This window comes from Corythoichthys intestinalis, chromosome 19 (assembly GCF_030265065.1).
Source record: "Corythoichthys intestinalis isolate RoL2023-P3 chromosome 19, ASM3026506v1, whole genome shotgun sequence".
Taxonomy (NCBI): Eukaryota; Metazoa; Chordata; class Actinopteri; order Syngnathiformes; family Syngnathidae; genus Corythoichthys; species Corythoichthys intestinalis.
In genome coordinates, this window is record NC_080413.1 from 20,146,842 (window position 1) to 20,171,629 (window position 24,788).

The 24,788-nt window shown below is 37.5% G+C and overlaps 1 protein-coding gene across 2 annotated transcripts; it reads left to right on the plus strand.

Annotated features, from left to right (window-relative positions):
* On the plus strand, positions 1-24,358 carry lin28b (lin-28 homolog B (C. elegans)). 2 transcript variants are annotated; one of them, XR_009061536.1, is made up of 5 exons: positions 1-187; positions 603-769; positions 18,417-18,604; positions 23,263-23,656; positions 23,733-24,358. XR_009061536.1 is itself a non-coding variant. In XM_057823335.1 (4 exons), exons 1-4 carry the CDS (start codon positions 178-180, stop codon positions 23,573-23,575), a joined length of 678 nt encoding a protein of 225 aa, XP_057679318.1. In that variant the 5' UTR covers positions 1-177; the 3' UTR covers positions 23,576-24,358. The 2 variants fall into 2 exon arrangements, 1 of the variants encoding a protein (XP_057679318.1); XM_057823335.1 differs by having other exon boundaries at positions 23,263-24,358.
* Positions 24,359-24,788: the final 430 nt, after the last annotated feature.

The window sequence follows — 24,788 nt, forward strand, 5'->3', positions numbered from 1 at the left end:
GAAGCGAGAGGGGAGACATGAAACCCACACCCGGCCGAGGCACGCAGGCCGCGCCATGCGAGCCCCACTGCTGAGCCGTGGCCATGAAGACGTCGGATTCATGGTGACCGCTGCAGCACTCGCTCGCTCGACAAGCTTCTCGACCGCAACTTGGCCGCAGAGGGTCCGCGGGGAAACATGGCCGAAGGTTCACCACACACTTATTTTCTCTCCTTCTTAAACAGTGTAAAATGAACGAGTGGTCTTTAAATGTTCAAAACTGCCCTCTCGACACTGTTTTTGGGCGTTTGTATTTAAACCAGCGCGCCAATGCTGTATTTGTGTCCTAGTAAAGCAAGTTCACCATGTGTACACCTGCGTTTTGAACCAGTACCGCCCAGAACTCCCCCCAAAAGAGTGGGCTGTTGATCCACAACGTGTACAAAACCAGGCAGCAACTTTTAACAGGGCTGTTTGGTAACGCGTTTTAGAGCACTCATATATAATATATAAGACTAGTTTAGGGAATTCCTAGTGGCCGTGAACCTCACTCGGGCAAGCTGCGTGAGTCTTTTAATTTTGACAGTGTCTTACTCACTTCCACCATGTTTTTTGTTTCTCAGGAGGGCCCGCCAGGTCCACTGAGCAGGAGGAGCGGACTCGACCCCACATCCGGTCAGGAGAGGGGTTCTGCAAATGGTTCAACGTCCGCATGGGCTTTGGATTTATCTCCATGACCAGCAGCGAGGGGACCCCTGTCGACCCCCCTCTGGATGTTTTCGTGCACCAAGTAGGTGGAAGCACACACAAAACACACATACACACACAAGCACAAATTGCTGCTTTCAATTGCCGCTGACCACTATACACTCCATCGCTTTCTAGCAGCATTTCTTAGAAGCTCAGATGTTTTGCATCAGGCAACGTGTGATGTGATCACGCGTTGTCCACGGGCCTGGAAAAAAAGGAGACAACACATGCATTATTTCCTTTCCCTGTCGACCACATGCGTCTAGTTTCCTCCTCCTCCTCCCTCCTGCCTGCAGAGGGAGGAGAAGTGTCTCCCACTTGGCCCTGCTTGTTTCCCACGGGTGCTTGAAATTCTTGGAAATGCTTGAATTTCAATGTTGGAAGTCTACGACCTGGACGGAGTGTTTTTTATCTTAGAAGACTCAGTAATTTGCTTGTTTGATGTAATACTACATAAATGTCTCTTAAAACCATAGGTTTTCATTTCATTTATCGTCCCTTTTGTGATTGAAATGGATACGTCATTTAATAATACCATTTTATTTGCTGAAAAACAAGAAAGAGAATTCAGATTGTTGGTGCCAAAAAGTTTGATGCAGTGTAATGGTGCTTGGAATTTGGGAAATTGATATCCGCCATAGACTGTATATACAGTATGTATGTATGTATGTATGTATGGCGGAAAACACAGACAAGACTGAAAAAGCAGTTTCTGCTCTTGCACTCCTCTTTAAAACAAACTGCTGTATTTTAAGCTAAAACAACTGTTGTGTTTGATAGAACAATATGTCTATATGCTGCCAAAGCATATTCATGGTGCATTAAGCCCCCGAAGTATTTTTATTTTTTCCGTTTTACTGTGAAACCCCCCGTTTACAGACGTCGCGCAACCGCTTTTTTTTTTCAACCAAGCCATAAAACGAAGGTAATTAATTACATTTATTATTCAAAATGTCTGTCGTTTTTAGCTTAGAATCATTAATTGAGGTCTCATATTTCGTTTAAAAAAAAAAAAAAAAAAACTTTAAAAAATTATTCGCTCACATATTTTAAACTTTTAAACAAATTATGTCACAATGGAAAATAGTGTCTGTAGTCACGGATATCTAACTCATAATTATCGCTTAATTATATTTTATTTGTTGCTGTCTCATTTTTTCGGATATGTTAGATGTTAAATAATCGATCCAAACAAAGAAAAATTGAAAAAAAAATGTTTAAAAGGGTAAATATATGAAAAAGAAAATCTCAACCATTCCTTGATGTCTGCGTTTTCTGCATCGTGACACTTGTTTTATTACCATGTTTCACCCATAAAATCCCCCCAAAAATCCAGCTGTGGCCATTTACAGCTGTGTCTTGACACTCAGTGATACATGTTACATGGAGTTTTTGGATTGAAGCAAGGTAAGTATGGGATAATATCTCGTTAAAGTCATGGCGTCTGTAACTCTGTTCTCGCGTGCTCTCACCTCCAGATAGGGTTTCGCTGTTTAAAAAAAAAAAAATGCCCTCCTGTTCAAAAATTTTCTTCCCCCCCAAAAATTGAGACTTTAAGCTTTCCACTGATGTATCACACATGCATATCGGACAATTTTGAAATATGGCCAAATTGGGGGTCTCAGAGCTAACTTCAAGTCACCTGAGCGTTTTCCGCCAAACACAGACAAGGCTGAAAAAGCAGTTTCTGCTCTTGCTCCCCTGTTTAAAAGAAACTGCTGTATTTTAAGCCAAAAGAACTGTTGTGTTTGATATAACAATCTGTCTATATGCTGCCCTAGCAGATTCATGGAGCAATAAGCCCCCGAACTATTTTTAATTTTTCTGTTTTACCCTGGAAACCCGTGTTTACAGACGTCGTGCAACTGCTTTTGTTTCAACCTAGCCATAAAAAGAAGGTAAGTAATCGTATTTATTATTCGAAGTGTCTTTCAGTTTTAGCTTAGAATCATTAATTGATGTCTAATATTTAGTTTAAAAAAAACAAACGACTTAAAAAAATTATTCACTCGTATATTTTAAACTTTTGAGAAAATTACGTCACAATGAAAAAACTGGCGTCTGTAAAAAAGTCACGGATATCTACCTCATAACTATTGCTTAATTGTATTTTTTTCGTTACTGTCGCATTTTCCTCAATATTTTAGATGATAAATAATAGATCCAAACAAAGAAGAATCGGAGTAAAACGTTTAAAAGGGTAAATATATGAAAAAGAAAATCTCGACCACTCCTTGATGCCTGCGATTTCTGCATCGTGACACTTGTTATATTACCATATTTCACCCATAATATCACCCCAAAAATCCAGCTGTGGCCATTCACAGCTGTGTCTTGACACTCTGTGATACATGCTACATGGAGGTCTTGGATCGAAAAGAAGTAAGTGCGCCATAATATCACGTTAAAATCATGGCGTCTTTAATTTCCTCGCGTGATCTCACCTCTAGTTAGGGTTTTGCTGTTTGTTTGTTTTTTTTTTTTTTTTAAATGCCCTCCTGTTCAAAATTAGTCTTTCCCCCAGAAAATGGAGATTTTAAGCTTTCCAATGATGTATCACACATGCATATATATGTGTGTATATATATATATATATATATATATATATATATGAGAGAGAGCGAGCATAATTAAAGACACCATGACGAGATTTTAACGAGATATTATTGCATACTTGCCATGTTTCATGTCTCATCGAGTGTCAAGACACAGCTTTGGGTATTTTATGGGTGAAACACTCTAATATAAATACATAACTAGGGTCGCAATGCAGAAATCGCACACATCAAGGAGTGGTCGAGATTTTCTTTTTCAAATATTTACTCTTTTAAAGTTTTTTCCCCCTAAGTTTTCTGTGTTTGGATCGATTGCTTATCTAAAATATGGAGGAAAATACGACAGTAACAAAAAAAAGCGATAGTTATGAGGTAGATATCCGTGACCTACTTTCAGACACAATTTTTTTTATTGTGACATAATTTGTTTACAAATTTAAAATATGCGAGTGAATAGTTTTATAAATTCATTTTTTAAAACTGAATGTTAGACATAAATGAATGATTCTAAGCTAAAAATGATAGACATTTCGAATCATAAATAAAATTACTTCTTTTGATGGCTGGGTTGAAGCAAAAGCTGTTGCGCAGTGTCTGTAAATGGAGGTCTCCAGGGTAAAACGGACAAATTAAAAATAGTTTGGGGGCTTAATGTGTCCTGAAACTGCTATGGCAGCATATAGACATTTTGTTCTATCAAACACAACAGTTCTTTTGGCTTAAAATACAGCAGTTTATTTTGAAGAGGGGTGCAAGAGCAGAAACTGCTTTTCAGTCTTGTCTGTGTTTGGCGGAAAACGCTCAGGTGACTTGATGTTCCGCTCTGAGACCCCAATTTAGGCACATTTCAAAATTGTCCTATCTGCATGTGTGATACATTTTTGGAAAGCTTAAAATCTCAATTTTCTCGGGGAAGAAATGTTTTGAACAGGAGGGCATTAAAAATAAAAAAATTAAACAGCAAAACCCTAACTGGAGGTGAGAGCAAAATTAAAGACGCCATGATTTTAACGAGATATCATCGCATACTTACCTCTTTTAGATCCACAAACTCCATGTAGCATGTATCATCGAGTGTCAAGACACAGCTGTGAATGGCCACAGCCGAATTTTGGGGGGATTTTATGGGTGAAACATGGTAAGCGATGCAGACATCAAGGAGTGGTTGAGATTTTTATTTTCCTATATTTACACTTTTAAACATTTTTTTCAAATTTTCTTTGTTTGGATCGATTATCTATAATGTAAAATATTGGGGAAAATGCGACAGGAACGAGAAAAATACAATTAAGCGATAGTTATGAGGTAGATATTCGTGACTTACTTACAGACGCTAATTTTTTCATTGTGACGTAATTTGTTTTAAAGTTTAAAATATGCGAGTGAATAATTTTTTTTAAGTCTTTTTTTTTTTTTTTAACTAAATATTTGACATCAATTAACGATTCAAAGCTAAAAATGACTGAATGAATAATAATAATAATAATGAATAATAAATACGATTACTTATCTTCTTTTTATGGCTAGGTTGAAACAAAAGCGGTTGCGCGATGTCTGTAAACGGGGGTTTCCAGGGTAAAACGAACAAATTGAAAATAGTTCGGGGGCTTAATGTGCCATGAATCTGCAATGGCAGCATATAGAAATATTGTTCTATCAAACACAATAGTTCTTTTGGCTTAAAATACAGCAGTTTATTTTAAAGAGGGGTGCAAGAGCAGAAACTGCTTTTTCAGCCATATCTGTGTTTTCCACCATATATATACACACACACACACACGTAACGATTGATTTTAACTGTATGTGTTAGTGATGGAAAGCCTTGCAAGTTTATGGCTGAAAAGTGCACAAACAATTTTTGAAATGTGTATGAAACTATTTTTGTCATTTGCTGGTCACACAATTTAGTTTTTAACATCATATGATGATATAATTATTTTGAGTCAGTGTACAATGTCTATGCAAAAAGTATGACAGATTACAACAGCTGTTGGGTGATGTGGAAGTGTGGATGTGCTTGAATTGAACATCTGAGTATGAACCAGTTGGTTGGTGTTTTCTTGTAGCTTAGTATCATCCGCTGTAATGTGATACAGTCCTATTCATAAATATGAAAAAATAACAGCTATGACAAAATGACTGAGGAGCACGTAATAGGAAAATAATATTTGTTGTAAATCGCAAGCAAAATGGTTGCAAATACATTAAAAACAAAGTATGATTAAAAAAAAGTCCTAATCTCAAGAAAGCAATGATAACTGTATGAAATTCTAATTCTGTGATAATAACAACATAAGATTACAAGATATTAAGTTTGTAAATCTATGAACATTTTGCTCTAGTATTGCATTAAAAACGTGTGGATTTTATGGAGATCATATTTCATGAGAACAAAGATAAGGGCATAAAAATATGCACGATGCCACAACTCAAGATCATTATGATCATCAATATGAAAAGTTAATTGTGCTTTGGGGATAATTCTGACATATGATGTATTCCCGATTCATTCTTGAATAATTACAAATATTTTCTCTTCTCTATATATCTACATTATTATATTAACAATATACCGTAATCAGACGTGGTGATGATGTCCCTCTCTTAAAATGGTGATTTTTGACTTATTTTTCTCACGACAAGGTTCTTCTTCATTGTCACTGTGTTTCTTTAATCTCATTACGATTTTCATTACTGCACAACTTTATTTTCTTCTGGCTTTTTATATGTTTTGTTCTTTCAGTGCAGCCTGTTTTAGAAAGTTGTTAGAAAAGCTTAGGATTTGATTTTGAAAGTGTTTGATGTTTTAGAAAGACGTATGCCTATGATTGATTGGCACCCATTCAGCTTCTACAACAGCAGCGCGTTACGCTTCTCAACCGTAGCTTGTTTTTTTGTTGAAGTGCACATGTGGTGTTCATCCTACTGCTCTTATACTCGATTTATTTCGCAGCCAATCTTACTACATCCTATTTCCCCTGTTAAATTGCCCCTTTTATGGCCTTGTTTTTAAAGTGGAAATTGAAAACGGAAAGTGAAAGGATGCTGAGAGGAAGTTTCAGCATTTAGCTTTAATTCCCTTGACTTTTTTGTTGCTGTTTTATGGGTAAAGTATCAACAGTGGTGATGTAACATCACCCCTTGGCACTGATTATCAAATCAGTATCATTCACATAGCACCAAATCACTTTACTAGTTATATACTTTTGCCATATGCAGTCAAACCCAACATCAGAGTGAACTTTGGCTGTACTTTGTGTGGGGCGGCCATCTGCCTCGACCACCCCTATTCATTCATGTTAATGCGCCACTCCCCCGAGCACTTTCACGCCGTCGTCCTCTTAATGAACCGTTCGCCTAAAAATAGAAAGTAGGTCCAATGAGAGTTGCATGTCATTTGCGTTAATATATGCGATTTGCCTTATTTGCTTGCGTTGGAAAAAGCTGTTTCCTTTTCCACGAACAGCCACTGACCAGATATTTATGAGTGTTTATTATCACTGTAACTTTTGGTTTATTTGGATTTTGCATTGGGTTTGGGCAGAAGCTATAGCTTAAACGAATACAAATATGTGTGGAAGAAGAAGAAGAAATGATTTGTTTTGGTTTGAACTGTAGTGCAATGATTATACAGTGATAAATAATGTACACCAAAACACTCTTTGGCCACTTCATTAGGTACACTTGAAGAGTTAGTTATTTTTCTTGACGGTTTTAGGCCTGTGTTGGCAATTTAAAATTTATGTGAAAACATGATACAACAATCAAACAACTTGTAACTTTCTGAGCATTTTTGGGGTATATTTTTAGTGGTTCCTCTGAGGTTTTGGTTCTTTTTGAAAAATAAACGTAGTAGGTCAAATGCAGCTGGTATTTGGGGCCATTGCTGCAGATTCCCCTGATTAAGAGAGTCGAGAAACACTGTACAGTGATCCCTCGCTGTATCGCGCTTCAAACTACGCCCTCAGTCCGTCACGGATTTCTTTTACATAAAAAACAAAAACCAAAAAAAACTGTATTTTATACAAACATGTTAAGTTATATGCATGTATACATGCACAAATCATTGTTTTAATTTATATATATCTAATTTATATCATAGTTATTACATTTGCTGTGCTTAAAAACCCATTTATTAAAATATACGTTTTTTTTTTTTTTTTTTCCAAACATATCTTATATGTGTCTGTTTCTAACGCTGTTGTTTAAATAAGCTCCGCCTCTAATTTGCGGATTTTCAAGTCCCATTAACCGCGAAAAACGAGTGATCACTGTCCATTACAAGTTTTGATGGACACTATCAAAGAATTGGTAATTTTACCGGGGATGTCCAGATTGCATATTTTTTGCACCCGAGTCTGAGTCTCCTGATTTTGAGAACCTGCCATTACAGAATCCCGATCTGATACAGAATTTTTTTTTTTTTTTGGGAACAAAAGTTTCAAAAATGTGACTGAATGAATGCTTTATTTTGGAAATGAGAAAATAACAAATAATAGACCAAAAAAAAAAAAAAAAAATCAGACAGAACCATTGATGATATTCTCGAGATAACAGCAATAATAGGTAAGACAATAATAATAATGATAATAGACCAACCCCCCCCCCCCAAAAAAAATCAAACAGAACCACTGATGATATTCTCGCGATAACAGCAATAATATACCTATACCTATACCAATAATAATAATGATAATAATAAATAAGTTCAGAATTAATTCATTGTGTCCCAAAAGGATGATGCATTATTAAAACCTACCCACCTTTTCTATTCCTCAATTATATCAGTCCGACCTATTTAACTAGTCCCCATAACAACAAAGAAATGTCACAGAAAAAAAGAATGTAACAAGAACAAAGAATGTAACAGAACTGTACTGTTTCATGACTTGCTCGTCCATTTTTTCCGGGACTGTGGCGGTGTTAAAAACGTATGTACTTTTCTTTCTTTTGGCTCTACCATTGTATTTCTGGTTTATTTTGTTACTAAAAACATACTAAAAAAATTAAAAACCCGACCTTTTTCACCCAATTCCGATCCTCTGAGAAATGGCTTGATTGGCCCGATTTCCAGTCACATGATTGGATCGCGGACATCCCTAAATTTTACGAATTCGAAGAATAGCACTGAGTAAAGAACTCACCAAAGTGCACAGCTAAAGTTGTGATCATCATTCATTTTCTTTTTCTTTTTTTTTTGGTTTGTTTTAATGATAGTTTATTTTATTTCATCATTTGTTTTATTATTGGTATATTCATTTTCTTTGATTCATGTTTTCTAAATTGTGATTGTTATTTTTATGCTGATGTATGATGTGCTTGACATCATCAGGAAACGGTTATTACAATAAAGGATCTCCAAAACATATAAATCTTTGGTTTGGCTGCCCGTTGGCTAATGCCCTGCCCCCTTCCACAAAGTCATGTGAAATGGATAATCAATTTGGTAACCCTGAGAGTAAATGTAAAACAACTTAAAAGACATTTAGTTGTGAAATGTGTTGCTATCCACTTTATTAGGTACACCTGCAAATGCAATATGAAAATGTGCATTTGTGCTCCAAAGGTATTTATCACATGCTGGAAATACAAACATTGTACATTTCAATGAGAACCTGCAGACAGCAGCATAAATTTATATATAGCAGCAGCTACAATGTGATGCTTAGTAATTGTCGAGTTGAGTATTGCTAAGAGGGGTGTGTGGGAAAAAGAGGCGAGGAAGAAAAGGTGTGTGTGTTTGAGTCAGAGAGCGGGAGGTCTCTTCATCAAGGTTCTTATATCTGATCACTTCCCTTTAGCTGCGTGTGTGTGTTCGAGCTCCCGCTGGGACATGAAGGGGGTGTCTGCTCTCCTTGGGAATTCTTTAGGGGGAAAAAAAGGAATTTCTTATAAGACAAAAAGGCAGGAGGGTTGGCTGGGGTAAAGGGCTATGTGGTGGGTGAGATGAGGGGGGTAGGGGGGCTGTTTGCCCTTTGTCGGTAATCAGTTTGAAATGTTGAACAGTGTGCGGACCGCTCCTGCTGAAGCCTCCAGAGTGTGTGTTCAATTTGCAGCGCTTGCGCGTGTGTGTGTGCGTGCTTATAACCAGGACGCATGGGAACCGTTATAAGCCGTCTCAGGTTTTGAGTGTGCACATAAGTGTGTGTGCCACCAAAAGGAGCAGAGTGTGTTTTGTGGAGTGAGGTTAAAGTGGGCCCCTAGTGAGATTAACCTCTGGTCCATGTCACCGTTCGGCATGCAGGCCCCGCCCCCTTTCTGCTTCTAGATAGCCAGTGTCAGCCTTTGTCTCTTTGCTATATCACCCAGGGCCAAGCCGCCCCTCATCTTTGATGGAAAAAATGACCAAAGAAGAAGAAAAACTTAGTCACGTGACTTCCTTTTGAGAGCAGAGGTGATTGGGAATCTGAGGCAGAGGAAGAAAAGAGAATGTTTTTTTTTTTTTACTCCGATTAGAATTTTCTAGGATTTTGATGGAAAAGTCGAACGATATGATATGTAGAAAATAGATATGTTTTAATGATTGTTAAGAAAATATAGCATTTATGCCATGTTTAAGAAGTGCCATGTGTTGGGGATTTGAGTGTATTACCTTTGCTTATACCTGTGGGTGGGTTGTACATGTACATGAAATTCACTACTGATGCTCGTGGTATTGGCAGAGTCTGGTTTGAGGTTTTTCTGTGATTTCTTACTCATTTATTTTACTGTATTATTTAACAGTAATAGCATGCCATACTGCAGCAATTCTTGAGAAATTGCCAACCTCCTCTAAATTGTGGCCGTTGTTTGAGTTAAAATGGAAAAGGAAAACAACAGTGTTACAATTAGCTCAAGAGCGTTTTCTCCTGTGTCTGATTGCCAGTCACCTCTGAGAAATTAGTTAACAGTGAATTATGTGGCTTTTTCATTGAATAGAATAGCTCTTTATTGTCATTATAGAGTTGTATAATGAAATTGTGGAGCTTCTCCCTTTACAGTGCAGGATAAGATAAGTTAAATCTCAAAAGTGACTTGCAAAAATAAAATCTAAATAAATATAAAATGTGTATGAGATAGTCCTATGTTCAGGCTGTGCAAATAATTGGAGTGAAGTAGCAGCATTGTTTTGATTATTCAACATAGCAAAAAAATGTTCCTGAAATGGATTTAAAACGCAACCAAAAACAAGGTTGAAATTTAGACTACCTTAAATAGTCAAACAAAAGATAAAGCTGAAGTAACCACAAATATTTGGATTTATCATATTAAAAGCAATAAATTCATATCATATACCAAGCAAACTCTACCAAATTATTTTTCAAATACAGTAAGTAAATTGTAAAACTAGTTTTTAGATGTTGCAATAATTTTTTTTTTAATAACATTTATTTTAATACTGGATAATGTTGGATGCAAAACGTCAGAGCACAAAGAAAGGAATCTGCAATTTACATATAAGAAAATCACTTTTTTGTTGTTTTTTTAAAGTACTTCTTTTAAATAATGTCATATACCAATGAATTCTATACACCAACCAACGGTCGCACCTGTCTTATACATATTTGTACATAATGTAATTCGAAAACAATTAGTCTAATCTCTATTAAACATTCAGTGTAAAAAGAAAACAACCCTTAGTCATTTTTAATGAGTATTGATTATTAGCCATTCATTATAAATAATGCATCATGTGTGGTTGCGCTGAGAGTTCACTTCTCCTGGCCTGGGGGGGTTCTATTAGTAGTCACTCTGCAGGTTCCTTCAAATTAAATATTGACCTATGGAGCAGTGGTGTCAATAAACCAGAATTCATATTTTTGTTACGATGCTCAGCAAAAAAAAAAAAAACGGTAACATACTGTAAGTGCTTAATGACGTTGAAGACAAAAGATGGAACTTGTTAGTATTTTTATTACTTCAAAATGGTATTGGTCAGTTAAGGGAATGAAATAATCATCTGAAAACCCTTTAAATGTATCTGTATGCACGGCATATGTACGAATATGTATAAATATTTACTATATTCTTTGTAAACATGCTAGAGTATAACCATGCAGTACTTGGTTGAACCAAAATTGTAACAACGAAAATGCAGCAATAACGTTGCATCAAAAATGGTTTGTTCCACCATGTCCCTACATCCTGATAGCACCTTCAAACTTATAATCCTAGAATCGCCACTGGTAAATGTACCTTTTCTGCTGCTAGTATACAGATGCAACACTTCAATGCAGCCTTAATGGCAGGTGCTGGGTGTTGTTAATTTGAAGCAGTGGAACATGAAGGCTTCTAAGTGTTGGATAGGGGGGTTGGGCTGGGTTCAAGGGTCATGGGCACTAATAACAATATGCTGAGGCTTCTTAAGGGCGGCTTTGTTGGTGGTTTTTAAAAATGTGTGTGGTATGATCTCTTTCTCATCTTTGCTTTATACATCTGCTTAGTGAAAAGCTACTAAATGTCAACCCCCAGTTCTGCAAGCCAGGCATTGCTGCTATACTTTGATTCAGAGTATCCCATAATTAGCCATGCCATAGCCTGTGGTCGCCATGGAAGGAGAGTAGTGGGGGCGGTGGGGGTAATGGCCGTCATCTCCGCTTCCCCATCATTCCCTCACCTTACCGCTTCCTGTATTGATTGTCAGCTCTGGTGATGACGAGGGCCTGGCTGGTGAAAAGGAAGGCTATTTCTAGCCAGCATGTCAGAGCCTGTATCGATTGTTACACGCTCCTTCCCACACACACAAGTATACAGGTCAAAACGCACAGCTTTGCATTTGTTTAAGAATAACAGAATGTACAGCAGGTAGTCGGAGCTATTTCTTTCATTTCCAAGAAGTGGCTGATGTGGTCTGTGGTATCGAGGTTGAGTGTAGAGGCTTCTACCTCTGACCTCTTGATCAAATGGTGGTTTTGTCCCCCAGGCTTAAGCACCCCCATCCCCCGCACTCTTACTACTACCGATCAGAAGTTGCTCCTCCAATGGAGCTGAACAGAATGCATAGGAGGTGTTTCATGACTGCCCTCCTCCACACTCCCTCATTCATTCCTCCCCTACTGCTCCCGGCCACTCCTTCATCCCCTCTTTCCCTGCTCTGTTTTTCTCTCACTACTTGTGCCCTTGCATGACCTTTGCGCGTAAACTTCCAGAGTGGGTCAGGATACCCGCCAGGTCATTCCGGAGGACTGGACTCATGTTACAGAGTGGAATTAGCGAGGTGTTATTTTAAATTTGTATATTCCTTTCCCACTGTTCAACACATGGCGAATCAAAAAGGCAGAACACAAATATGACTGTTCATTTGTTGGTGTGTTCATTGTTCAGTGTTTTTTCTGGCCGAATGCTTTAACTTTTATGAGAACAATTCATTAGTTATTTTTTCCTGAATAATCATAATAAAAAGTTAATTATCAAGAGGCCTCACAAAATCTTTATTCCCAGGCTGACTTAATTCAAGAAGTAATATTTAAATGTAAATAACAACAAAATTGTAATAAAGTAAAACCAGTCAACCTTTGATGAGTCATAATATGTGGTTGCATAATATTAGAAATGTTTGGAAGTAAATGCGTCGGTAAACTCCAATTTCCACAAAACAAAAAAATGTGACTGAATGAAAGTGTAGTTAGAGGGTTTTGAATAGAATATTTACTAAATTGTAACATTTTTCATAGTTTATGTTGATGTGGATTAAAATGCACCATTTTGGAGCTCTATTTTACTGTTTTAATGTACTAAAGGTGAGAGAGAACAAAAGGAGGATCAGAAAATGAACAAACAGTATATTTTTTTAAAAAAGGTCTGGGATGGTCCAGTGGTTCATTGCTCCTTTACAAGGTTCCGCAGGTCCTTAAAATGTATTAAAATGTCTCAAATTTAAAATCCGGATAATTAGGGTCTTAAATTGTCTTAAATTTAATGGAAAATTGCAGTAGGTATTAAATTTCCAAACGATGCGTTGTTTGCCATGGAAATCACTGTAGACCGCCGTAAAACTTCTAATGGTCTCTATTTGTTTTAATAATGGCTCTGCACTAAATACTAGAGTTTAGGTTTAAAATATGTGATACGGTACATTGTCTGCAACTTCAGCGTACGTCGGCGACTTGAGTTCTTGCCATACCGCCATTTCCTGGTTATTTGTGGTTTTAGAGGTGACAGGGAATATGCAGAAATTGAGATGTGTATATTTAATAAAAAATGAATGGAAGAGGTGGTTGGCCCTGGTGAAAATAACAACAGTGCCCGGTGCAAAGTCTGCAAAAATACGTTTTTCGTTAGCGACAAGGGGGGGTTAAAGCTGTAGAGTCCCACATGAGAGGAGAAAAACAACATGGTTCCTTGGCAGCAGCTTTGTCTTTACTGTAAAATAAATTTAGATTTCTAATTAGGTCTTAAATTACATTTTAAGGTCTTAAAATGTCTTAAACATCATTAAATTTGACTTTTAAAATAGTACAAGAACCCTGCTTTAACTTTGCAACTGGCTGGCAACCAATTCAGGGTGTACCCGGCCTACAACCAATAGACTCCAGCAATCTTACGACCTTTGTGAGTATCAGCGGCATGGGAGATGAATGAATGAATGAATGAATGAATGGACTACAAATTAAAAAGTTTAAAGCAGGCGAAAAAAGTTGTGTTTTGTAATCTGAAAATTATGGTAATGAATCAATCCTGTCATATACCAAACAAACACATTGTAAGGTGTATGTCTAAGACTTTATTTTTTTCCCCTGCAACTCGATTTTCTGAGAACTCTCACCAAAAAGTCAGTTAATCTAAAAGACAAATTCTTAGCATATGCAAGGTGGTGTGTGAATGTGTACATTTTATTTATCCATATTCGTATGAGTCTTAGCTACCATTGCAGCTACATCATGGAGAGGAACAAGTCCAATACAGGCAGGAAGACGAGATACCCCACTTCCTGTATGGCGTCACTGCTGCATGTGTGCATCGCTGCTGAACAAAAGGGGTTGTGTGGCTTCCTCAGTGGTGCATTGTGGAAGTAGCTTGTGGTTGGGGTGGGTGTTGTTGTTTTATGGGTGGTGCAGGGCAAACCACTCAACTCTGAACTGCAAAGATGAGCAACGATTATTACTCATCAATTAGTCAGAAGACCATCTATGCTTCAAGAGGACATGTGCATGTGTAGCAATCACCTGCCAGTGGTCAGAGAAGGTGGAACTTCCTTTGTGGTTTTGTCACTTCCCAAATACAGTGTCAGTCCCCCAGCTAAACATTGATCTTTGCTGTTGATGGGAAGTGACAGGATCCCTTTTGTTTTCCCTTTTTCATTCGTTGTGTGCAGACTTCACGCGCACTCGTTTTCACTCTTGCATGCATGCTTAGCCCTTCCCTGAAGGCCAAATCCAATATGTGAATGATCAAAATAAATGAGCCCTCTACAGTATTTGTAATGGACTTGCTTAGCCCTTATCCTCAAATCGTAGGGAGAATTACAACAACTCAGAGATGAAATGTAGAAACGTTAATAATGTTAACTCTTATATCAGTGATTTGTATTTGAGGAATTCTTTTTTTTTCACTCAACAGTCGACATGATTTACTTTTGTCACACATTTTGCTTTTAATGTGAGTCTATTAGTATCTAAATTTTTTTTTCATTTGATATGGAATGAGCTGATAAATTCTACCCTGTTTATTGCCATAATTATCATATTTCCATTCTAATTCACAAAATATAAAACATTACTCCCAATATACAATATATATTAAAAAGCTTCCATGAAGTCTATTACATGTAAGGCATTTTTTGTTTGAGAATTATGATTATTAATTACACACAAATTAATTACACATACAGGTTATGAAATACTGGCTTTCATTTTTGATTAAATGGCATCATGGTAAATTAGCCAGGCCACGTTTTAGTAGTCATTTAAACACATAACTTTACAAATAGGGCAAATGACCTTATAATACAGATGCTTTTTTTGTATCCTGCACAGGTGAATACATATACACAAACAAGGAGCATCTATAGAGGACCCTTCACTTTATATATGGCATACTGTCGTCATAGTAACGGCCATAGTGAAAGAACACTGCTGAGCATATTTTCTCTCTACATTTCACATCACCTGCTTGCTTAGTGTGTGTTCTACACACATGCTCTCACACACATACACAGACACACGTGTGCTCGCAGCAGGCGCCTGCAGAGAGGCGTCGGTCGCGTGTTATCTACCGTTCTGCGTGCCGGCGTGGGCGCGTGTTTACCTACGACATGCCGCGATCCACTGAGGCTCTCCAAGGTCACAGATGCAGGGCCCCTTTATCAGCCGCCTGTTGTGTGCCACCAGGAAGACATAATAATTCTTCAGTGGTTCAGCACCAACTAAATCAGTCAGCTGTGATCACGCAGATAGAATGGATAGAGCATTTAACATACGGGAGAACTTTATTAAATGGCTGCAACATCCTCCTCCTTCTCCCAGGGGGAGGAGTAGGAAGCGGTGTCTCTGCCAAAAACAGATAAACATTACACTGGAAGCTCACAGAGGCCCGTTGTGGACAGACTTGCATGGCGGTTGGTATAACGCTTACACTGTCCATATAATTATGGAACCTCTTCTGAGATGCTAGTAGGATTTGAGACTAAAACTGTAAAATGTGAAAATGAAGACGCATTGAGAGGGTTTATGGGCCAGCTGATTTATGGGCCGTTTACATTGTGACGCTGCGGGACCAAGACGTAATAGTTGCGTTGCGGAATGGCCTCGCCTTCACATGGTGACGGCGAAAACGGAAGGTGAAGATGCAAACTTTTGATTTCGGCCTCCAAAGCGGAAGGATTCGATTGCGAGGATTGCTCCGCAACCATATGAATGGAACGCTCTCTCTCCAAAGACGTCAGCACTCGCACAAGTCACTTTGGGCATGCACAGTCGCTGCTAGTAAACATGCAAAACAGCAAACATGGTGGGAACTGCAGCTTTAATTTACTGTTCTTATAATATTTTTTTGATTTAAATAGATTCTATTTTCACGTTTTTGTACCTTTTGAAGCAAAATAAAAAAAAACTCATGGACGCCCATGGACGCCATTGCTTCGAGTTTTTTCTTTTTTTTTTTAATTGACAAGCAATGTTAATCATGTAAACTTGTAAAGAACAACAAATGAACAAGATTTAAGAGAGAAAAATATACAGAAAAAACGTGATTAAAAACAGCAAAATAAAAGGTGGTGGGGGGGAGAAAAGAGAAAGTAAATAAATAAAATGCCATTGATTCGAGTGGGCAGGTATGTTGTTTTCCGGGCTGAGGTTGTTGTCAAGGAAGTGCATCAAAACTGTGCTGCCCTCTAGGGCCTGGCATGAATACTACATCGTTTTCAGGCAGAATTGTGACATCGTTCGAATTGAGATGGAACCATGTAAATGTAAACATGAAATTTGTCGTATTGTTGGAGCGTCACCATGTAAATGGCCCCATAGGGGTGATAGGCAGACTGCACCCTGGACAGTGTTTACAGGCCACATTCAGTATGAAAGATACACAGACATTTGCAAATAAATGGATCACTAATTTGTTGGCAGAAAGTCCCAATTTTGCCGAATTTGAAGAATTGAATGAAAAAATGTTTGGATTTTTGGGGTGTGGCTAAAACAACTGCTCATTGACTTAGTTGAATAACTTGCTTGAGTCCTTTGTCAGCTACTTGTAATATTTCAGTAGCTATTTAAGTTCTTTCAAGCATTGACAAAACTGATCTAATTAACAAAACTATCTTACAAGGTGACAAAATAAATGTGCATGTTTATTGATAGCCCTGTTATCTAATATTAAGCTAAAGTACAGTTGACTAATACATATTGCTTACATAAATGGGGGAAAACAAATACAAGTCATACCAGGCTGAGACAAAAGATTTTGATTTTCAGGTAGGTCAGTGTCTTGTCTTAAAAGTGGTGGCTTGAACATGAAAGAGATGTGTAGTTACTTGAAGTACAATCCATTTTTCCAATTGTAGTAGTGGTATTTGACAGAAGACTGAGTGAAGTCAGTGTTCAGTTCATTTTAACAGACACACCTACAATATCTTTAAATTTGTCTGGATTGTTAATAGTGCTCTTAACTGTGATGTGTCAAATTTTTAGAATAATTTTTTTTGCCTTGTATTGATTTGAATTTTTCTGCCTGGAACAATACATGACTGGCATGCATTTGTTCGTATGAAATTTGGATTGGATTGATGGATTAAGTACTTAGTAGCAGCCACAAAACCCTGATTTTTATTGTTTAGTTTAACATTGCCTCTATGGTTAATTAATGTTTCACCCTGGAACCGATTATTTTATTTAGAAATTGTTCCAAAATATGAAGAAATTGGAAATCAACCAGGTTACCATTTCACGCAGAATAGCTACAGGGTTGTTATAGTCACAGTTTAAAGTAAAAGTGTATACTTTAAAAAAATACAAGTGGAAGGAATTATTTTCAAATATGTGTAATAAACCTGAATTTATGCTATATGTAGACATGTGCCGGTATGACATTCTGACAGTTGAACCAAAATATCACGGTTTCACTGTATCAGGGTATTGCAGTTACAATGTGTTACTTTGAGATATCTGGTTAAAAAACTTTTTTTCCATTGAACAGGATTTTTATTTTTAAAAAAATATTAGCAGATTGGAACATGCGTATAATGTTAAGTTGAAATAAATTAATAAAAAAGAACAAATATTCTAAATAAAATTAAAATTAATACAGTCCTTTTAGTGAGACTAAACACACAGCCACAGCTCAACATTATTACAATCAGAACAAAAATATTTGAATTATTTTCCATAAAAACCACGTGTGTAGGACTCGTATCATGTTTACAATAAACACACTCTTTCTCAACACAGACAGTTGCCAGAGAGAAAAAAAACCACCACGACTAGACACACTAAATATGCTGCAGTTAACTCTCGTAGCTGGTCGGTGTTTACTAACCTTTAATTTTGTGGAAATGCGAAATCATTTTGGATGTTTTGCATCCTCGGCAGCTACCCTCCGCAAACATGTTTTACATGTCTCCTCCTCTAAGCCGATGTCTAGAAATATGAATCATTGCAAGGATTCTATAAGCTATGGGTGCATTTTACATTTAAAATTCTCTTGTGTTTTGTCTCTCAGAGTAAGCTGGTGATGGAGGGCTTCCGAAGCTTAAAGGAAGGGGTGCCAGTTGAGTTCACTTACAAGAAGTCTTGCAAGGGCCTCGAGTCCTTGCGAGTGACGGGACCGGGTGGGGGACCATGCGCTGGCAGTGAGAGGAGGCCGAAAGGGAAGGTCCCACTCCAAAAGCGCAAACCAAAGGGAGACCGGTCAGTTTCCTTGAAGTGCGTGTGTACCTAGCGTATACGCGGATTCATTCTTTGGAAATAAGTATTGGGACGCTGACTGGTTCACCTATATAAACAAAATTTGTAAGAATATATTATGTCGTGCTGCTGTGACTGCTCCAATCAGATGAGCTTTTAACACAAACGCATCCAGCATTTATGCTGGTCGGTACACTCAGGCCTTCCTATTCTCACAAAGTTGAGAGCATGTAAATTTAAAAATGACAGATTTAGAAAAAGGTGTGTCCCAAGACTTAAGTCAGAAACACTGTACTCTAGATTTATATGTCTATCTGCACACATTTTGCGCTTTATTAAGTTGCTGTATGTTGAGAGGCTCAACATACAGCACCTGACTGTTGCCATGGTTATTATGATGGAATAGAACATGTTACCCTGACACGGCTGCTTCTATAAGATCAATTTTACAGCGCTCAGGTTGGAGGGCACAGGGAGTGATTTGCATCACAATGCAGGACAGCACAATCAATGAAGTAAATCTGAATATGGATTCCCTCGAGAGATCATCTGAAGTTGTGCTTTGACTCCTTTGGCCTGACATGTAATGTACATGAGAGTACCACATGAATGATTAATGTCCAGATGTGACTTCCTTCCTCTCAAACAAGCTGCACCTGTTTCATGGAAATACACTGTAGAATATCTTCTCAAAAACCAGTCCGAAAGAAGGTCATTTTACAGAGCTGAATAATTCAGCCTTTCTTGGGACAAGGGATCCATTGTCAGTGGTCAAGTGACTGTGCCCCAGGTGAAGCCACATTGAGGACAGTGGGTGACCTCATCCTGGTTTTCTTTGTCGGAGATGAGCAGTAACTCTGATTGGCCCCCTGCTGGCCGTTTACTCCCCCCCTTCATTTTTCTAGCGTAATTCAGGAGCTAAAAAGGACAGACATCCCTTATCTTATTGGTAATTAGTTTCATTACTTCGACAACTGAAGCTAATTGTATACAAATGTTCCTACTTAATTTCTCTAGGGAAAAAAAAAGTCATCAAATAGTGTATATGATTTTTTTCCCCCCAAAGCTGTTAGCTGTTTTCATAAAAATGTAGTCCACAAAACTATTTTTGTACTGTATTCATTAAATTTATATCGTGAAATAATAAGTTTCATTTTTAAAAATTGAACTACTGAATAACACTGGTGTGGATTTAATTTTTTGGTGCGAAATCTGTGAATAGTTGGAGTGTCATATAAAATGAAAGCGCAATGTCAACAATTCCACTGTGTCAAAAATAAAGAACACATGTAAATTAGTCAATATATAAATGACTTGTACAACGATCAAGCGTACATCACTATATACTCACTGTTTAGCCAAATATTTCAACATTGATTTAATTTTTACAATAACACACTTTATCATCTACAAAACACAAAGGGAAATGTTAGGGAAAGAACTCTCTTTGAAAATAAATGATAATGATTTGGTCCGATTTTCACATCAGACATTTCATTTAAACAAGTCAGTGTAGATTTCTTATAACATGTATCTTCTTATAACATAACATATACTTATCATGTCTACATCAAGACCAAAAGGAACACAAGTAAATCTACCCAGAGGAACTCTCAAGGAGATCCATATGGAGATTAAAGCCATTGATTCTGCTGTACTGCATTGTGATGCATAGCCTTCCTAACGCCCTTCAATGTTAATGATGCTTGAAATTGTACTAAAGGTAGCTTTGGTCCAGCTTTTAATGAAGAAATTCTTGTAATGGAATTTATTTGATCACCTATAGATACATCGTTAGTCAGATTGAACTGTTAAGCACTGTGAACAAATTAGTTTTTGCATTTTTCTTCATACCCGTACTTGTTTGGTAGTATTGCTCTTGTTGATTTATGGTGATGAATTCTAGAAGATTTGCTTTTTATTTATACGCCCCAACCCCCTCCGTATTTTACTGTATACGGACACTGCAATAACAAATATCTACATTCTAAAAGCTTCCCTAATGTTAATTGTTATTGATTTATGTTCCTATTTGCCATGTGTTGCCTTTATTTAAGCATATAAGAAGGGCACCTTTTGAAATAACAGTTTAATGAAAAATTTGGATTTGCACATTGGACAGATTTGAGCTGGCAAGTCCTCTGTTTGCTTGCGTGGGTTTTCTCAGAGGCACTTCTGCTTCCTCCTACATCGTCAGAACAAGCACATGAGATTTATTGAAGACTAAATTTCCCATAGGTGTGAACTTGAGTTCAAAAGGTTGTTTGTATGTGCTGTGCTATTGGCTGGCGACCAGCCCATTCTGTAGCTCTCGCCCTATAGAAAATATATTGAAGGGAGAAAAAAAAATCGTGGTTACAAAAAAAATCTTTTTTGTGACAATAATAGAATTAAAGGATACCGTTTGTTTCTGTTTTTACATTACATACAGTGTAAAACAAGTGATGTCTAGAGTGAAGATATATATATACATATATATATATATTTTTAAACCGGTCATCATATTATGATTATACAGTATTAATCTACGATTACTGCAATCCAATATTCCTTCATAGAAGTCACATGAACTATGTTTATGTCATACTGCCATCGAGTGGTGAAATGTAGTTATTGAAGATGCTCATGCTGTTCTAGACTAATCCAGCGTTTACCAACCTTTTTTTTTTTTTTTAGACAAGGCACTTATTTATCAGAGGGGAAAAAGTACTAGTATGCTCACCACAATGCTGAAATATATCAAATCTCATTATTGTTTTAAACTGCCTGTCTCACAGCACACACAGAGAAGCGTTTATGTGCACAGAAATTTTATTACTTGCCAGAAATACAATACATATTATTTTGCAGATAAGTAAAGTTGTATGTATGTTGTATAATAAATTAGTTCAGAGGGGGGAAAATTCGAGAGGTTTAATTATATTCTAGAGTAATGCATTGTGAATCTTTTTTTGGGGGGGCTGGAATAAGTGGATGAATAAAGATACTGTACATTTTGATTTGTAATCATTTTTAAACACACAAATAGTAGAGGAGAAATACAAACTGGATTCGGTTGAAGTTGGGAAGTTGTGTAAAATGTAAATAAAAGGAAAATACAATAATTTGAAAATCCTTCTCAACCCATATTCAACTGAATACACTACAAAGACAACATATTTAATGTTCTAACTGGTAAACTTAATTGTTTTTTGCCAAATAATAATTAACTTAGAATCTCATGGCTGCAACACATCCAGTAGAAGTTGGGAAAGGTGGCAAAAAATACTGAGAAAGCTGAGAAAAGCTCATGAAACACCTATTTGGAACATCCCACATGTGATCAGGCTAATTGGGAACAGGTGGGTACCATAAAAGGAGTCTCCCCAGACATGCTCAGTCATTCACAAGCAAGGATGGGGCGAAGTTCACCACTTGTCTACAATTGTGTGAGAAAATAGTTGAACAGTTTAAGAACAACATTTCTCAAAGCAAAATTGCAAGGAATTTAGGGATTTTAACATTTACTGTCCATAATATCATCAAAAGGTTCAGAGAATCTGGTAAAATCAATGCACGTAAGCGCCACGGCCGGAAACCAAGACTGAATGACCGTGACCTTCGATCCCTCAGACGGCACTGCCTTAAAAACCGACATGAGCGTGTAAAGGGCTAAATGGGCTCAGGAAAACTTCAGAAAACCACTGTCAGTAAATACAGTTCGTCACTACATCAGTGAGTGCGGGTTAAAACTCTACCATGCAAACCAAAAGCCGTTTATGAACAACATCCAGAAACGCTGCCGGGTTCTCTGGGCCCGAGCTCATGTAAAATGGACTGGTGCACAATGGAAAAGTGTTTTGTGGTCTGATGATTCCATTTTTCAAATTGTTTTTGGAAATACTGGACGTCGTGTCCTCCGGACTGTTATGAAAGCAAAGTTCAAAAGCCAGCATCTGTGATGGTATAGGGGTGCATTAGTTCCCATGGCATGGGTGACTTACATTTCTGTGAAGGCAACATAAATGCTGAAAAGTACATACAGATTTTGGAGCAAAATATGCTGCCATCCAAGCGACGTCTTTTTCATGGAAGCCGCTGCTTATTTCAGCAAATAATGCCAAGCCACATTCTGCACGTGTTGCAACAGCGTGACTTCGAAGTAAAAGGGTCCAGGTTCTCCCCTGGCCCGCTTGCAGTCCAGACCTGTCTCCCATTGAAAATGTGTGGCGCATTATGAAACGTAAAATACGACAGAGAAGACCCCGGACTGTTGAACAACTGAAGCGGTTCATCAAGCAAAAATGGGAAAGAATTCCACATGAGAAGCTAAGAGAGTTAGTCTCCTCTCTTTCAAAACGTTTTTTAAGTGTTATTAAAAGGAAAGGTGATTTAACGAAGTGGTAAACACGTCCCCTTTCCCAACTTCTACTGCACATGTTGCAGCCATGAAATTTAGAAAGTTTATTATTATTTGAAAAATAAAGTTTATGAGTTTGAGCATTAAATATGTTGTCTTTGTAGTGTATTCAATTGAATATAGGTTGAAAAGTATTTTCAAATCATTGTATTTTCTTTTTATTTACATTTTACACAGTTTCCCAACTTCTACCGAATCCGGTTTGTTGATGAAAAATCATCTTTATTATCATGATTTTACCATTTGCGTTCTGCCCCTGCAGCTGTTATAACTGTGGAGGACTGGACCACCACGCTAAGGAGTGTAGCCTGCCCCCCCAGCCAAAGAAATGCCACTACTGCCAGAGCATCACGCACATGGTGGCCCAATGCCCACACAAGCCGATGGCGCCCTCCGCAGGCTCTCAGGACCAACACGCGTCTACCTCGGCCTCTAGCCCGGGGTCGTCGGCCTACCTCGGCCTCCCAGAGGAAGAAGAGCACTACGGCGCTTCTCCCCTGGGGGGGTCATCCTCATCCCCGGAAGAGCCCCAAAGTCACCATGGACCCCGTACCCAGAGGTGGAGGAAATACTAAAAACACGTCGAGCCTCCTCGCTTCATCTACCTCACACCTGTGACAAAATGAGACGTTTTCCATTTCTTCAACTTTTTATGGGTATTTTATTTCATTTTCTAACCATGCGGCTATGGCAACGATCAGATGTGTACAGACGCTTGTGCATGCCTTGCAGCAATATGGTGGCGCCATAGCAACCGCCGTGGGATGCTGTCTGCAAGGGATGATCTTACATTCAATCAGTGCAGCTCAGGAGGCAAACATGCATGGATCATGGGTTTGAATTGTTATACCTCCTTACACACCTCAGTGTTATTATTGTTTTTTTAATCATACTTTCTTCACAAATGTAATCATGTGCCCAAATACTCCTTTTTAAACATATGTTTTAAGGGTTATAATGGATCTTTAAGTCGCAACTCTAAAGCTGTAATCCACACCTGTAAGACTGTTAAAAGCTGTCTTTAGGGACACTTAATGGATTACAGAGGGAACACTTAAGACAAAAAACAATGACTAAAAACTCATTGTCAACCTACTGTAATTTATTTACGCACCCGCTATAACATTGCGTACACCTGCACAATATAACGAGATGCAGTGCAATTATGATTTTAATATTAATTGGATGAAACCCAGCATATTCTTCGTTCAGCACAAATTTGTGAAAATTTGTGAGTTAGTAATTTAGCTAAGATTATTTGCTTAAAATGTACCATAAAGGTGTAAAGGACTGTTTAAAGAGACAAACTAAAAGCACAATATTACATACTAGGGGTGTCCCGATAGCATATTTTTGCACCTGAGTCACCTAGTTTGAGAATCTTCATACACAGAGTCCAGATCCGATACTAAAAAAAAAAAATATATATATATATATATATATATATATATATATATATATATATATATATATATATTAGGGCTGTCAAACGATTAAAATTTTTAATCGAGTTAATTACAGCTTAAAAATTAATTAATCGTAATTAATCGCAATTAATCGCAATTCAAACCATCTATAAAATATGCCATATTTTTCTGTAAATTATATATATATTCTGTAAAATAAATTGTTGGAATGGAAAGACACAAGACACAAGATGGATATATACATTCAACATACGGTACATAAGGACTGTAGTGGGCATTTCACTCTACTGTCATTTAAATCTGTCTATGCTGTCCTCACTCCGAAGTGTCTACTTTTTCCAAAGCTAGACAGCTAGTGAAC

What these genes read in the sequence shown, in the direction of transcription:
- lin28b (XM_057823335.1), top strand. An exon ending in TGGATGTTTTCGTGCACCAA is followed by an intron (nt 770 to 18,416) that starts GTAGGTGGAAGC and finishes TTTGTCTCTCAG; the next exon opens with AGTAAGCTGGTGATGGAGGG. An exon ending in CGCAAACCAAAGGGAGACCG is followed by an intron (nt 18,605 to 23,262) that starts GTCAGTTTCCTT and finishes CTGCCCCTGCAG; the next exon opens with CTGTTATAACTGTGGAGGAC.